At 40.4% G+C, this 15,930-nt stretch overlaps 1 protein-coding gene across 2 annotated transcripts in view; it reads right to left on the bottom strand.

The window, feature by feature from the left end:
* Positions 1-15,930, bottom strand: part of LOC135207997 (chromatin-remodeling ATPase INO80-like) — a 140,642-nt gene that overhangs the window by 71,491 nt on the left and 53,221 nt on the right. For both annotated transcript variants that reach the window (XM_064240087.1, XM_064240088.1), the window contains exons 10-12: positions 5,182-5,275; positions 4,718-4,993; positions 630-903 (exon numbers count right to left, since the gene is read on the bottom strand). In XM_064240087.1, the coding sequence (XP_064096157.1) occupies positions 630-903; positions 4,718-4,993; positions 5,182-5,275 (644 nt within the window). The remainder of the gene's footprint in view (positions 1-629; positions 904-4,717; positions 4,994-5,181; positions 5,276-15,930) is intronic.

The following is a 15,930-nucleotide window of genomic DNA, read 5'->3' as shown; positions in this document are numbered from 1 at the left end:
TGATGAGGCAGAAGCGCAGGATAGAAATAGATGGAAACGACTCATCCGAAACGGCGACCCCATATAAAAATGGTAATCAGCTGGGAAGAAGAAGAAGAACTCACAGTAAATCATTTCTCTATTGTATAAACTAAAAAATGTTTAACTGAAACTTTGGTCATATGTAAACAATATGATGGTGTGCATGCACATAGCCACTTCTTCTTGTGGTTTCAACGTAGGTAAACTGAGTATTAGCATTCACTGAGGATCATAGAAAGTGCCCTATTATCCTGAGTCCATTTATACTTTATCACGTATTATAATGTTTACCATTACGACGCAATACCAGTTAAGAGAATTCTTTGACATTAGTCAGGTCACCATGGAGCTCTGGATAGACCATGGAAAGGATAATCCTTTGAGGATGAGACACCAACAACACTATCAAAAATACATAATAATGATAAGCATTCAATGAATACAGAGGCATAAGTTAAAGTTAAGGGGAATAAAGGACTATCACTGAACTGCTATAGCTAATATTCATAAGCACACATGCAGCAGCCCTTACTTAACAACTTACGTATATTCTTTTCTTTCTTAAACATTATGATGCAATGGATAAAATAACTCAAGTTATAACCTACTTTTATATTGTGCCTTCTAGAAGAATGTTTTGATCCTGAAGAGGGTCTCTTATGGGAAGACTTGTGAGAACTCCCACTCTTGCTAGGACTTCCTATTTTCAACTGATATCTCTGAGGTGAAGTATTCTTACTAGGGGACATTTTCTCCTCTGGGAAGGAAATTTCCTCTTTTGGTTCTATTTTTACTTGGTTAATCTGGTGATCCTCATTATCACTATTTGATCTTAGATTTTCTGGTAACTCCTCAATAAGAGGAGCTCTTTCCTTTTTGGATCTGAGGAAAATAAAAGTTTTTAAGAAATATAAAATAAAGCCTCAACAAAAAATTATGCATAAGAAAAATTGCTTTAAAATAAGAATAAATCTTCAATACTACAAAAAATATATATTCCTAAAAGTTTCTGAAGCCATTTGTACAAAATAAGGTAAAAACAAAATTACTTTTCTTCGGCTTGCAATGCAAAAGTCTATTACAAAATATTTGACTCAAAACTCATGTCTGTTACTCTCAAAAACGCATTAATAGAAGCAATTAGTTGGAACTTGATACAAGTAGTTGAAACCATCAAGAAACATATAATATTAAAAAGTCATCATCAATGTAACATTATCACAGGAGTTACAAGTTAGCAGTTATAAATAAAATACCTTCACTGATACTTTTAGAAGGTAATATTAGTAAACTGGGCTTTTAAATTAACTAACTATTCACTGTATAAATGAAGCAACAAGTCAAACTAACAATTTCATTTTGCACATAAACTGCCTTTTAAATTAACCCTTAAACGCCGAATGGACGTATTAAACGTAGAGTCAAAATCTCCTCCGATTGGCGAATGGATGTACCATACGTCAATTCAAAAAAGTTTTTTTTTAAAAATTCGAAGAAAAATACTTATAGGCCTACCAGCCGAAAACTTTTGAATCACACGCCTTGGGGGATGCTGGGAGTTCACGGATCAAGGCGTTGTTTTGTTTACAATCGTTACGCAGGCGCGCAAGCGAGAATTTCTTTCTTATCGCACTAAAAAGTATCAGTGACACATCTCAAAAATTATTTTGTCACTTTGACATAATTTTTGCACCATTTTAAATTATCCGTTACATGAAGTATTATATATGAAAATGTGCGCAATTTCAATAGTATACAACAAAAAAATACTCATGATTGTAGCTTTTCTCAGTTTTGAAATATTTCCATATAAATAACGATAAGTGCAAAAATTTCAACCTTCGGTCAACTTTGACTCTACCGAAATGGTCGAAAAACGCAATTGTAAGCTAAAACGCTTATATTGTAGTAATATTCAACTATTTACCTTAATTTTGCAACAAATTGGAAGTCTCTAGCACAATATTTCGATTTATGGTGAATTTATGAAAAAAACTTTCCTTCCATCCGCGCATGGATTCTCCGCCATAAATCTCCGAATTGCGTACATCGCATTCTCGGAAAATTTGCTCCGTTTCATATTAGGCATTTCATAGAGTTTTATATATGAAAATGTGCGCAATTTCATGTAGAATAAAAGGAAAAATATTTGAAGGTTCTAGCTTTTCTAATTTCCGAAATAATTGCATATAAAAAAAATTTATAAAAAAAATTTCAAAAAAATTTTGACATTTGGTTATTTTTAACTCGTCGGAAATGGTCGAAAACTGCAATTGTATTACAGTATCGTAATATTCAATCCTTTGTATTCATTTTGAAACAAATTGGAAGTCTCTAGAACAATATTTAGATTTACGGTGAATTTTTGAAAAAAAACATTTTTTTACGTCCGCGCGTTATGAATTCGTACATCATTTTGTTTTTACAATGTATTATATATCAAAATGATTGCAATTTAGTGTACAATACAAAGAAAAAAAAGAAACTTGTTAGCTTTTACCGTTTTTTGCACAGCATGATTTTAATACAATTATGTATGATTTTTTTTTTTTCGCTACCATATATCGCATTATTTACATATGATAATGATATTATTTTTCATTTCTGATGATTGCATACTAAACTTCAGGCAATGACAAAAAAAAGGAGCCAAAAATGAACTCTTAATCTTCATAACTAAGCACGCTGTGATTTTTTGAAAAAATTATTTTTTCCGCTTCTGCGCTCACTCAAAACTGGCTCCGGCATTCGGGGGAGTTTTTCATTTTTACCGCTTCGGCGTTTAAGGGTTAACATGAGATTAAACAAAATTTTCATATACACACAGTATTACATATTTAAAACATGAAATTTTTATTAAAAAATTGTTATGCAAACACATCAGTCATATTAAGCTCACATTTACAGGTTGGATACAAGACAGCAAGAATTGGGGAATGGGAGGTGGGCACAAGTTAAACACAACAGCACCGTTCACAAAATAAGTTGAAAAACCTTTAGTATCTAAACCTTAAACCTCAGGTTGACAGACAGAAATATCTAATGGCACATTATTTATTAACTTGTTCCATAGTTGTAAACCAAATAGGAAAACATACACAATATACAGTGAAACCTTGCTTTAACTGACTAATAGGGGAGAAGGTCATCCATTAAAAAAAGATTCTGTTAAAGTGAAACATTGTTTTTTTTTTTTTTTTTTTGTCCTAAGTGATGTGATAGGCTAGCCTTGGCCTAGGTGCAATAACTGGCGACATGCAAGAAAAGATTCACATTAAGAAATAAACTGATAATAAAGGTAATAAAACCATTTTTATTTTTCCCCCATATGTACTATATTATTATATCTTCATAATAATATAAATATAATAAATAGCCTATTCGAGGAATAATTCTACATCAATGAACTCAACTTTTTTCTATGCGAGGCCAGCTGACGAAATGTAAACATCTAGTTATGGTTGTGTTCACAACAACCTTTATCTTTCTGTAACCTTTCAGAAATTTTAATGGTACAGGCAGTCCCCAGTTATCGGCGGAGGTTCCGTTCCCGGGGGTGTGCCTATAAGCGAAAACCACCATTAACCAAAACTCAGTGATTTATGGCACCATAATTGGGCTGATAAGCATCCTTATCGTGCCTTAAGATACCTTAAGGCCCGATAATCAGAACTTGTCCCGTTATGGTGCCATAACTTGCCAATTTTATGGCGCTAGACAAGCCCCATAAAACCGGATCGCTGATAAGTGAGTCCACCTATAACTGGGGACTGCCTGACAAGTAATATCATTTAGGATAACACCAAAGAGTATTATCACTTTGGTGGTAAATAACTATTTAGAACAATTTTTAGTCATATGAACGATAATTATCATACACTCTCACATTGATAGGGGTTGTTTGTGATTGATGACGAGACTTAAACAAAACAATGTTTCTCTTTTAGGTAATGTGTGTAGGAAAAACATGATATAGACTTGGTTTTATTTCATTCATTTTGAATTTCTACGGGTACTATCCGTTGTTGCAAAAGCTATCCTATACCCAGATAGTTTTGTAATTTAGTAGCTGTCTTATACTACAGATATGAGATAAAATCATGAAAATTTGCTATAATTTGTTACATCCTCTTATCTAAATGTCATCTCATGCATGGAAAATATGGTAGGTTCCAATTTTGCGCTAATGTTGAGGTTATTGCGTGAGTAAACATAAATAGCAGCAGCAACTACCCTTGGTTGGATATTGTCCGTTAAATTCAATGTCTATTGGTTCTGGGTCTGTTAAAGTGAGGTTCACTGTAGAAAAAAGAAAAAATAAAAAGCACAAAAAATAAAAACATTTGAATTCCTGGCCAAGTAAAATTTAGAACAATATTATAAAAATAAATGATACTTGCCAAGAACTGGTTGAGATCAATACTCACAAGTTCTATGGAATAAAGTTGCACAATCAGAAAAGAAAAACACCAACAAGATTGTGCTGGAGAGGATCTCAATGAGCTGAGTTGACACCAATAAAGACTAGCAAACTTACAGGAGAGCAGTTATTCCATACCAACAGGTCTCTGTCTAAAAAACAAAGTTTGTCTCTTGGGACATTGAATATAATAAACTGTGGGCTCAATATGAATGATGGGTCTGCGATGGAAAACCATCACTCTGAACGAAATGATCTATAATGAAAAGAACTTACCTCATTATCCTGTGATTCATAGTCTCTGGAATGTAATGAATCACATGATTTGTGAATGTATATACAGATGAACAGAAGGATGTGAAAACTAGATCAGACAATATGGAACTTGATTGGACATTGGGAGAGCAGAGATTGGGGTCCACAATTAAGAAGTCTTTACTCAAAGATGTGAGTTTCGATGTTGGTGACCCATTATTTCTGTCCTTTTCCGACCACCTCTTTCGAAGATATCTAATGTGGGCATACTGCACTGCAGCAACTAGCAACAAACATCTGTAATGAATTAAAATGTGTTTATCAAATTTACTCTAATTCCTGACTCTACATCATCCATATGTCTTGATGTTAAGGATATGTGAGTATAGTTAAATTCTGAGGTGACAAGATATCCACACAAAGGACTTTATATAAAAGAACTAACAAAAATAGTATCAACAATATCTAATAAATTTTATGTTTACCTAGCTTCGAGGCCATTTATGAAGACCTCAGACATTTCATGAGGACTAACATCAATGAAGCGTAGAAACGAAAAGCACGTTCTCTGGTTATCTTCTGAAAACATAAATGTTGATGAGAAAAAATATAGTTTTTTGTAATGTACATCAATTCTGTAAATAAAGACCAACATTATTGCTTCCAAAATGCAGTTTCCTGTTTTAAAATATTCTTGATAAACATATTAACTTTATATCTCCTACAAATAATAAGCTTACAACTACCATGGAAAAATTATACCCTGAATTTTTCATGAATTATTTCTTTGATCTACATATTAAGAAATGCATAATAAGTAGCATTTTTAAGATTAACTTACTTGCAAGACAATTACAATTATCTTGAGAGATGAAAATAAATTTGAAAAATACAATTATCTTGAGAGATGAAAATAAATTTGAAAAACTGAAAATAAAATCCTTATTCTAAATAAAAGGTAAATCCTACATTGTAATTCTTCTTTGAAAGCAAGACAAATTTCATTCAGACTAACTTATATTCACACTTCATTCTCTTCCAGAAAAAGATCACAACACAATCTTCAGTACCTGCTAAATTCCCTTTGGTTTTAATATTTCAAAATTCTGGATACAGTGGATCCCCACTAGATTGCGGTTCAGCGATCATGGATTCAGTACTTTGCAAGTTTTACGGTAAAACGTACAGTGGTACCTCGACATACGAAAGGCTCAACTTACGAAAAACTCGAGATACGAAAGCAAATACGAAAAATTTAACGGCTCTACATACGAAAAGTTTTCAAGATACGAAAGGTTGTTGCTGTAAAGTCCCGAGATTCGCCCGGACCACCGAGAACAATTTTAAAACTCCCGCGCCGCCAGCTGAGTAAACTCGCCACCATCCTCACGCTCTCCCATTGGTTCCTGATGCTAGTCACCCCATAAGATCCTGCTCTCCTATTGGTCAGCATCTACCCCTTGTGCTTTAAGTATTCTATTGGTAAAAGGATGCTGTAAATTGAAAAACTTATTCATGCAATACACTTAATAAAAAAAAACATTAGGTAAAGATAGAATAAATAGAAATGAATGGTTATTATACTGTTTGGTAGTTTCAGTAGTTGAAGAGAGATAATGAAAATTTATGGCTTACTATGTAAAGTGATTGCTTGGCGATCGTTCAATACTCGTAAGTGCTGGATGTAAACAGAAGTTTGGAAGCTTTTTTTTGTTTGTTTATTATAGTTAATGGTTACTTAATAATTATTTGAAATGAGTACATGCAACATTTAATAAAAAAAATTGTGAATTAGATATCATAAAATATAAAATAAATCAGACTGCCAACAAATACGTAATATTTTTTAGAATTATTCTTCTGTTTTAATATTACGTTACGTACATGTTTCATTATAGCTGTCAGTAACTCGGTATCTCCATTAGGTAAAGATAGAATAAAGAATAGAAATGAATGGTTATTATAGTGTTTGGTAGTTTCATTAGTTGAAGAGAGATACTCATGAAAATTTATGGCTTACTGTGTCCTAGGAAAAGTGATTGCTTGGCGTTCGTTCGGTACTCGTAAGACGGTAAGAGCTGAATGTAAACAATCGATTGGAAGGTTTTTTTTGTTTTGTTTGTGTATTATAGTTAAATATTAATTAATAATTATTTGAAATGAGTACATACTGATTATTTATACATTTTATTGGCATATTCTAAGCTTTTAGCTTCTTGGGTTTAGATGTCAGAATCATAGACTAGGCTACAGTAACAATATATTGCAGATTTTTAGCATTTTTCGCAGGGGTTGTGGTCCCTAACCCATGCAAATACAGGGATAGACTGTACACCACTATCCCCTCCATTCCCTACAATGTTGTGCAATACAAAGGGCTTCCATGAAATTCAGCCAATCATGTTTTTCCTGTGTCTCACTTCACAAACCTTCACTCATTCCAACAACACTGTTTCACTGTTCCCATTGAAGTAGGTCAGGGTCTTCCAACTTTCCTGGTGTCCATTGAATAAGCCTAGCTGACACTATTGCAAACTATTTTCCCAAGGGCAGTGTGGAGGACTTTTCCTAGCCATCTCCATCTCTTCTTCATCACTATCTCATCTACATAAAGGTATAAGCCACAAAGGAAAGGGAAACACTGGAGTAGCTGGAAGATCTTTCGACTCACATCTTTCACTTAGCCGACCGACTGACATACATGAGAAACCGAGATGACAAGGAAGGGTCGTATAAGTGACAGATAGGGATTATAAGGAGATTAGTACCTAGAATCCGACACACCTGGAGAATCAGCAACCTTCCCAGACAAGCATAAACATGGGCACAATTTAAGAGGTTTACAAAAAGATTAAGACCAACTGCTCAGACACAGGGACAAGACAATAAAAGGATAATACAGGGTGGCAATTGACCACATTCAAACGTTTGGTCTACAAAAACTTATTCACAAAATATGTTAAACATACATATACAAAGAAAATATCTATAAGGCAACTAATTTGTATTTAAGTCTGTGATTGTATCTTTGAGGTCATTCTTAAACATGTTACAAATACAAGGGTCTAAATGAAACTGGCCACGACTAATATTAAAACTACAATGGGAAGTAGGTTTTATAATGGCAGATTCTAAAAGATTTCGTGATAAGACATCTTTTGATTTTGCAATTACTGAACTACTAATCCAGTTTATCTGGTAGTTGTTTTCACTTAAATGAATGAGTATTGCATTAGATGTTTGCCCAGTTTTGACAGAATATTTATGCGGTTTGATTCTTACTTCTAAGTCCTTGGTCAGTTGCCCAAGAAAAAAGGAGGGGCAGTCCATATATGGAATTTTATATATCATGTTGTTACTTTCCCTGGGACCATTTTTTATTAATATTCCTTTTAGTTATTTATTATAGGAAAAATCAAGGTTGACCTTAAAGGATTTTAACAATGACTTAATGGTTTCAAAACCATTAAAATAAGGCAAACTGACAATGTTCTTAGAATTTTCTTTCTCCGTGTTACTTACACTAAAAAACTTTTTGTGGGCTTTATTTTAGGAAATATCTAATATATGTGAAGGATAACATAAATCTTTCCCAATTTTTCTTATGTAATCAATTTCTTGATCCAAATATTGGGGACTGACAATGTGCAATGCTCGTAAAAACATAGAAGAAAAAATTGATATTTTGATATTAAGATGGTGGCCTGAATAGAAATGAACACAAGTTGAGTTGGTTGGTTTCCTATAAATACTGAATTTACATTGAAATGGTTCTCTATGTATCAAAACATCTAAGAAAGGGAGGCCATTGTCTTTTTCCAATCCTAGAGTAAACTTAATCGATGGTACCTGGTTATTTAATTTACAGAGTAAATAATTTATATCAATACCAGCAGGCAAAACAGCTAAAATATCATCAACATATCTATACCACTTTAAAGGAATATAAATGATATTAGGTACATAGCATTTTTCAAAGAATTCCATGTACAAGTTTGAGAGGAGGGGTGATAAAGGGTTGCCCATTGCCATGCCAAATATTTGTTTATAAAATTCACCATTGAATATAAACTTACAATCACAAATGCACAACCTAGTGAGTGAAATAAGTCAGGGAAGGGGGAGGGTTTTGAAGACTCGGCAGCAACTACCAAAAGTAGGTTTTTCCTACATCAAAACCTATTTCTTCATACACGAACAAATCTTCGGTCTTAACAATAGGATAACTTCTAGCGCCTAGCTGGATCCGGTTAAAAAAACAGAGGAAAGCAAGGAATCTTGTGATATCTGGCAACACATGCGTTGATCAGGTGAAGGATGGTCGAAGACCATTCACCTATGATCGCGCATCAGTCTGTCTTTTGACCGCCTGGGTGAGAGTCATGTTAACCTCTCATGGCCTTTTCCCGGTTCATTGCCCGCTTCGATTCTGTTTAGTGTGTGTGTGTGTGTGTGTTTGGCTGGTATTATGGCTTCTTCTGCTCCTTCTCAGCGTCAGCGTATGTGCCCCAGAGTTCCAGGTTTTCCAGGTTCTCGTTTTTTGGCTTCGGCAGCAACTGAGCCTCACATCACGTGCAGTAATGTCATTCTAATTTTTGTACTATTACGAATCCTTGCACGGAATGCCGGGCATGGCCTAAGGAGCAGTGGAGGTCGTTTTATGGCAAGAGAGAACATCGGAGGGTTTTGACTCTTCCTACTTGAGAAGGTTTTGCACCTATTCCCAATGTTTCGTCTCCTGCAGTAGTCAACCCTCATAGTAGCGTTGTCCCTGCGTCTCCTTCCTTTTCTTCCATTGATTCATCGATGCAAATATTGGGAGGCTGCCAGGCTAATGTTTGTAATGTAGCCCCTTCTTCCTCGGAAGTTTATTTGGTTCCCGAGAAGGGTGAGGCTTTTTCATCAATCTCTCCTCTTCCAGAGTCGGAGGCATCCAAAATGGCGGCGATTTGGAAAATGCTCGGGCTAGGGGGTACCCCGTCCTTGGAGGGATTGCTAGCGTATTTTGTGGAGGCTCGCACCCCCCCTCCCCAGCCTCGTCTTTGTGGGTAGCAGCAGTTGGCCATCTTGTATTGCTCCGCCAGTGTCTGCTGCCACTTCAAGTCGGAGTGACACTGTGGTGTCAGCCCCGTTGATGACGTCACGGGATCCGTCTTTGTGTATTCCTCCACCCCGTTCGCTACATCTCCCTTCCTTGCCATTGGAGCCTTCTCTGGCACATCAGTCTGAGGTCATATGCCAGGCAGTGCTTCAGAGGTTGGACTGTATTGGATGTGAAGTTGGCTGCCTTATCGGTTGGGAGGACTGGTAGGAAACGCGTTACTTCGTCCCCGCCTCCTGAGAAGAGTGTGCATAAGAACCTAGTGCTGTCTTCCTCTCCCTCTTCCCCCTTAGAGGGAGGAACAATGCGGACGTGTTCCCGAGAGTGATGTGGTTTCGGGCAGTGTTAGTGGTGTGCGATCTGCAGGAGATGCTTCGTCCTCTGCCTCGAATCTCGGGCGTGTTGCAACCTCCTCTGCCCATCCATGTGATGTTAGTGCTCCTTCTCCAAGGCCTACTCGTCGTCGTAAGGATCTCAAGGCGCCTGTCAAGAGGTCGAAGGTAGTGAGCGCAGAGTTGGTGCAGCTGGAGTGTTTGCCTGCCTCTCTCATTGGTGCTTCCAAGAGTTTGACTCTAAGGGATTCTCCTTCAATCTCGAGTGTTCGAGTTCCCCCCCATCTCACATACGTACGTCCGCTATGCCCGTGACCATTCATGGACATGTCGAGGCATCTGTTGAGGTAAGTGATGTTCCTAGTGTTATAGTGGGTTCGTCTCGGAAGCCAACGCATGGACCCAGCCCAGACAAGTTAGTTGGGGTTTTGGGCTGTTTGGCTGCTAACCCTTCCATTAATTTTGGTGGGGAAGGTACCTTAGAGGAGCCTACACATCCTTCTCGTCGTCGGTCTCCGTTGCCAGAGGAGGAGGAGGGAGACACACAAGAGTTTCTGTCTTCTTTTCGGAAGTTGTTGTTCTCATTCATGGGTTTAAAAATTTGGAAAGTAGGACTCAGGCTCGGTCGTCTTACACTCCTTCTTGCTTGGAAGCCTTGGTGGGAGCTACTCAGGACCCCAAATCATCTCTTCAGCTTCATTTGCCGGGGCATGTTCAGTCAGTGTTGCAGAAGGTTGACGCCTCTGTTTCGGACCGGGATGGTTCACTTCACTCTAGGGGCTCTACCAAACTACTAACCCCGCCTCTCACAAGACATAGGAAGTACTATGCTACGAGCTCTGCATTTTTGTTGTCACGCCATCTTAACCTAGACGTTATTCGCCTGAAGCTTGGTTTGACTTTGGAACAGGTGAGGTCGGTGGCTCCGTCCTTGTCTCAGCAAAGATGCCTCAGCATTGGAATCTACAGCAGCCTCCATGTTGCAGACGGTTTCTTGGCTGGACTTCTGGTCTGTGGTTATTGCCAAGATAGCTTCCGACAGGTCCCCGGAAGGGTTGGTGAGTGCCTCCTTGCTTGCCAGTCTGTTGCAGTCTGGGGGCAAGGCGTTTTCATATTTGGCTCACCTCAGTGCTAATTTATGGGCTAATCTTCTTCTGATTAGAAGGGATGTGGCTTTGTCTGGGATGGAGAGATCGCTCAACACCGAGTCCTTGCTGGCATTGAGGAACGGAGATCTGTTGGAGTCCCAATTTTCGTTTCCTTGGACAGAACTCGAGAATGCGATAGGCTGGCGCCGGGCTGACACCAAAGACAGACTGGTGCACCAGGCTATGTCTGTTGGAGTCTCGTCCTCGGAGACGTCCGGCTCCTCCTCCTTCCCTGGTCCAGCAGCAGTCAAGATCGTCGCCTGGTAGGCCGTCGAGGAACTTGAGTTCACAGGGCCTTCCCGTTCGACACAGCCTGAGTCAGAAGATAACGCCCCTTTCGCTCTCGTTACTTTAAGCCAAGAAGGGGCCCAAGGGGCAGAGGTAAAGGGGGCCGTCGGTAGGTTAGGCGCCTCTCCCTCTCCTGTGCCACGGGTGGGGGGTGCCTGGCTGGCCATTGGGCCAAGTGGCAGAGTTATGGGGTGGAGGAGTGGGTGGTAGATGTCCTTTAGGTGGGATACCTACTGCCATTCGACTTCTCTCCTCCTCTGTCAGACAAGCTGCAGCTCAGGAAGGCATATCCTCCAGATTCTCTGAAGTTCTTGGCTCTTCAGGAGGAAGTGCAGAAAATGCTGGACAAGGATGCAATAGAGGAAGTAGTGCGTCTGTCCCCGGGGTTTTACAGTCACATCATGGTGCCCAAGGCGTCGGGAGGATGGAGGCCTGTGATCGTCTTACCCACCTTGAATCACTTCATCAGGAAGACACGGTTCAAGATGGACACCCCGCGCTCGGTGTTGGCAGCCGTGAGGGAAGGCAACTTCATGCTGTCGATACACTTAAGGGATGCATACTTCCAAATCCCTCTTCATCCCATGTCCAGGAAGTTCCTTCGCTTCTCTCTTGCGGACAAGGTCTTCGAGTTCAAAGTCTTGTGCTTCGGGCTGACGACAGCGCCTCAAGTGTTCACACGGGTCATCTCTCTCGTGTCAAGTTGGGCCCATGTTCAGGGATCCGTTTGCTGAGGTACCTCGACGATTGGTTAGTCTTGGCATTTTCCAGGGAGAAGCTGCTGCAGGACAGGGATCGTCTACTTCGGTTCTGTCTGGAACTGGGCATATTAGTCAACCAGGAAAAGTCAAACCTTGTACCCACTCAAAGGATTCTCTACCTCGGCATGGTCATTGATATGACAGTGGCAAAAGTTTTCCCATCAGATCAGAGATTGGAGAAGTTGCGGGCAGTGACACGCAACTTCCTGTCAGAGTCACATCAGTCAGCTCATCAGTGGCAGGTTCTTCTGGAAGTGTTGTCTTCCCTGGAGAAGCTGGTCCCTCATGGGCGTCTTCATCTTCGGTCTCTGCAATGGAGACTGGGAGAATTCTGGTCTCCGGCGGGGGACTCTCCCCTGATAATGGTTCCTCTGTCTCTGGAAGTGAGAGAAGACCTTCGTTGATGGTTGGAAGACCAGAATCTGTTGAATGGTGTCCCTCTGCATTCCCTTCCACCGGACTTCCTTCTGTTCTCGGATGCTTCCCTCGCAGGTTGGGGCGCTCATTTAGGCAGCCTCATCGCTTCAGGTGTTTGGAGTTTAGAAGACAAGCAGCAACATATCAACATTTTGGAGTTGAAGGCGGCTTTCCTGGGTCTGAAGGAGTTTCGGGGGAAGGTAGAGGGTCATTCTGTCGTTCTCACGTCTGACAACACCACGGTGGTAGCCTATGTGAACAAACAGGGAGGCCTGGTTTCTCGTCAACTTCACGCCTTGGCCGTAGAGCTTCACCAGTGGGCGGTCAGCAATTCGGTAGAGCTCTCAGCCAGGTATATCCCTGGGAAACGGAACGTGGTCGCACACAAACTCAGTCGCCGGGATCAGATCTAGGCACAGAGTGGTCCCTTCATCAAGTGGTGGCAGACAAGCATTTCCAGATTTGGGGGAGACCCATGCTGGACCTTTTTGCGACACGCTTCAAAAGGAAGCTGGAGGAGTTCTCTTCAGTGGTTCCAGATCCTTAAGCATTGGCAGGGGATGCATTCCAACATCCCTGGGACAACCTGGAGGTGTATGCCTTCCCTCTGTTTTGTTTGATCCGTCAGGTTCTGAACAGGATGATGAGTTCACAGGGTCTCAGGATGACTTTGGTAGCCCCTCTGTGGCCTCAGGTGGAATGGTTTCCAGATCTGCTGTCGTTGTTGTCAGAGGTTCTGAGGGAGATTCCCCCTTGGCGACATCTCCTGTGTCAGCCCCATGCAGAAAGGTTCCACCAGTCAGTAGAATACCTGTCTCTTCAAGGTTGGAGGCTATCAAGTATCTCCTCTGAGCGAGAGGCTTTTCTCAGAGAACAGCTGGGCACATGTCCAGCAGTCTTAGAAAGTTGACCTCCGCGGTTTACCAAGGCAAATGGGCGATCTACTGTGATTGGTGTCGTAAACGGAGTTTTTCTCCACTCGCGACCTCTACTCAGCGAATAGCAGACCTTTTAACCTTCCTCAGAGACGAGAAGCGTTTGTCCGTTTCTGCCATTAGAGGCTACAGGGCGGCCCTGAGTTTGGTGTTACGCCTTAAGGGTATCAACATCTCTTCCTGGGAACTTTCCCTGCTAGTTAAGGGGTTTGAGCAGTCGAGTTCTCCTAGAGAGCTCAAGCCTCCAACGTGGGATGTTTCCTTGGTTCTTAAGAGCTTCACTAAGAGTCCATACGAGCCCTTGCGTCGCTCATCTGACAGGAACCTGACACTCAAGACAGTTTTCCTTCTGGCTTTGGCATCTTTCAAGAGGGTAGGAGAGCTCCACGGTCTGAGCTATGAGGTGAAGCATACCAAGGGATGGGGGTTGATGTCCTTCGAATTAGTCCCGGAATTCGTGGCCAAGACCCAAAATCCCTCTGTGCATGATGACAAGTTCACTTCGTTTTCCATTCCATCACTGACTGACTTTTTGAGTGGTGATGCTCAAGAACTTTTGTTGTGCCCTGTCTGGGCCCTGCGTTACTATCTTAAAAGGACTCGGCACCTTAGACCAGGCTGCCGCAGACTTTTTGTTAGCACAGGCCATACAAAGAAAGAGGTGTCTAAGAATATTATCTCTTTTTGGATACGGGAAGCCATCAGACAGGCATACTTGACTCTTGATAATTCTACCACCACGTCTGTGCAGGCTAGAGCACATGACATTAGGGGTATTGGTCCCTCTCTGGCTTTCAAAAAGAACTTGGCTGTACATAGAGTGGTGAGCGCTGGTACTTGGTTAAGCCAGTCCACATTCACCTGCTTCTATCTTAAGGATGTTGCCCACAGATCTGCAGACACGTTTTCCCTGGGTCCTGTGGTGGCTGCCCAACAGGTTGTGTAACTCATGGTCGCCCTTAACAGGGCACCTTTGTATCTTACCTAAGATGATTGTGTGGATGAGAGAATGAGTGAGTTGGCTGGTCTCCATCTTTCTCTTGTACCGTTCCTTCTTCCTTTGGGCGGTTTAAGGAATAGACACATCATTCGCTGGACTGGTCTGATACAGGTAAGGTAGTCATACTGATAGTGTGGTCATGCAAAAGACAAATATCTTACCCGCTATTTGGTAGCATATGCTCCACTCCTTGGCAAGGAGGGGTTGGGAGTAATACAAACCCTGGTGTCTTGGTTTGTTATTGGACAGTCAAAGTTTCTCTTTGGTTCCCTATACAATGGTTATCCCATATATCATTGTACGTCACTCAGGGTCTGAGTCGTTAGATATCAATTTATCTAGCTTCTCAATGGGCTTCAGTCCCTCTCCAAAAACCATTTCTTTTAAGAGCTGGACTGGTGGGTAGGCCCCAGCCAGTCTAGGATGTCTTATACCTACCTCCAAGTATGAGTCTATCCTATTGTTAAGCCTGAAGGTTTGTTCGTGTATGAACAAATGACAAATTTTCTAAGACAATTTGTATTTTTCATAGCTACAAACCTGAGGTCTTAACATTATATTGCCCCCCCTCTAGCCACCCCTCTATGTGTTACGACATCCTGAGTTGGGCAAGACTGATACGCGATCATATGAGAATGGTCTTCGACCATCCTTCACCCGATCTACGCATGCGTTGCCAGATATCACAAGATTCCTTGCTTTCATCTGTTTTTTTAACCGGATCCAGCTAGGCCCTAGAAATTATCCTATTATTAATACCTCAGGTTTGTACCTATGAAAAATACAAATTGTCTTTGAAAATTTGTCATTTTTTTATAGTGTAGCTGCAGTCTTGTCCTCAAGGAGTTTTACAAAGAAACTTAGAGATGAAAAGCTCTCAAATTTTAATCCCAACAACCAATAAACATTTCCCGAATCTATAAAGCAATGATTCTGTTAATGCTCCCTTGTATGCCATGATATTTGTATAATCACAAGGCATTTGTCTTCAAAAAGGGATAAGAAAATTTAAGTGTTTCCCTAGAAATTCTGACTAGGCTCTCAGTATCAATATATGTAATCTAACCATATCTTCTATAAGACTGGTATTTTTGCACTAGGTACCTAGCAATGTTGGATGAGTAATTTTCATGTTAGGTCTCGACTCAGAAAGGAAGATCCATAAATGACTCTCCCTCCTACTGACTGGGATAAAACAGTGGACAGTAGTGGAATTTATCACTTCACCCATTGTTAATATAATAGGAACCAA

This window comes from Macrobrachium nipponense, chromosome 34 (genome assembly GCF_015104395.2).
Source record: "Macrobrachium nipponense isolate FS-2020 chromosome 34, ASM1510439v2, whole genome shotgun sequence".
NCBI lineage: Eukaryota > Metazoa > Arthropoda > Malacostraca > Decapoda > Palaemonidae > Macrobrachium > Macrobrachium nipponense.
This window is presented reverse-complemented; position numbering and strand designations above follow the sequence as displayed.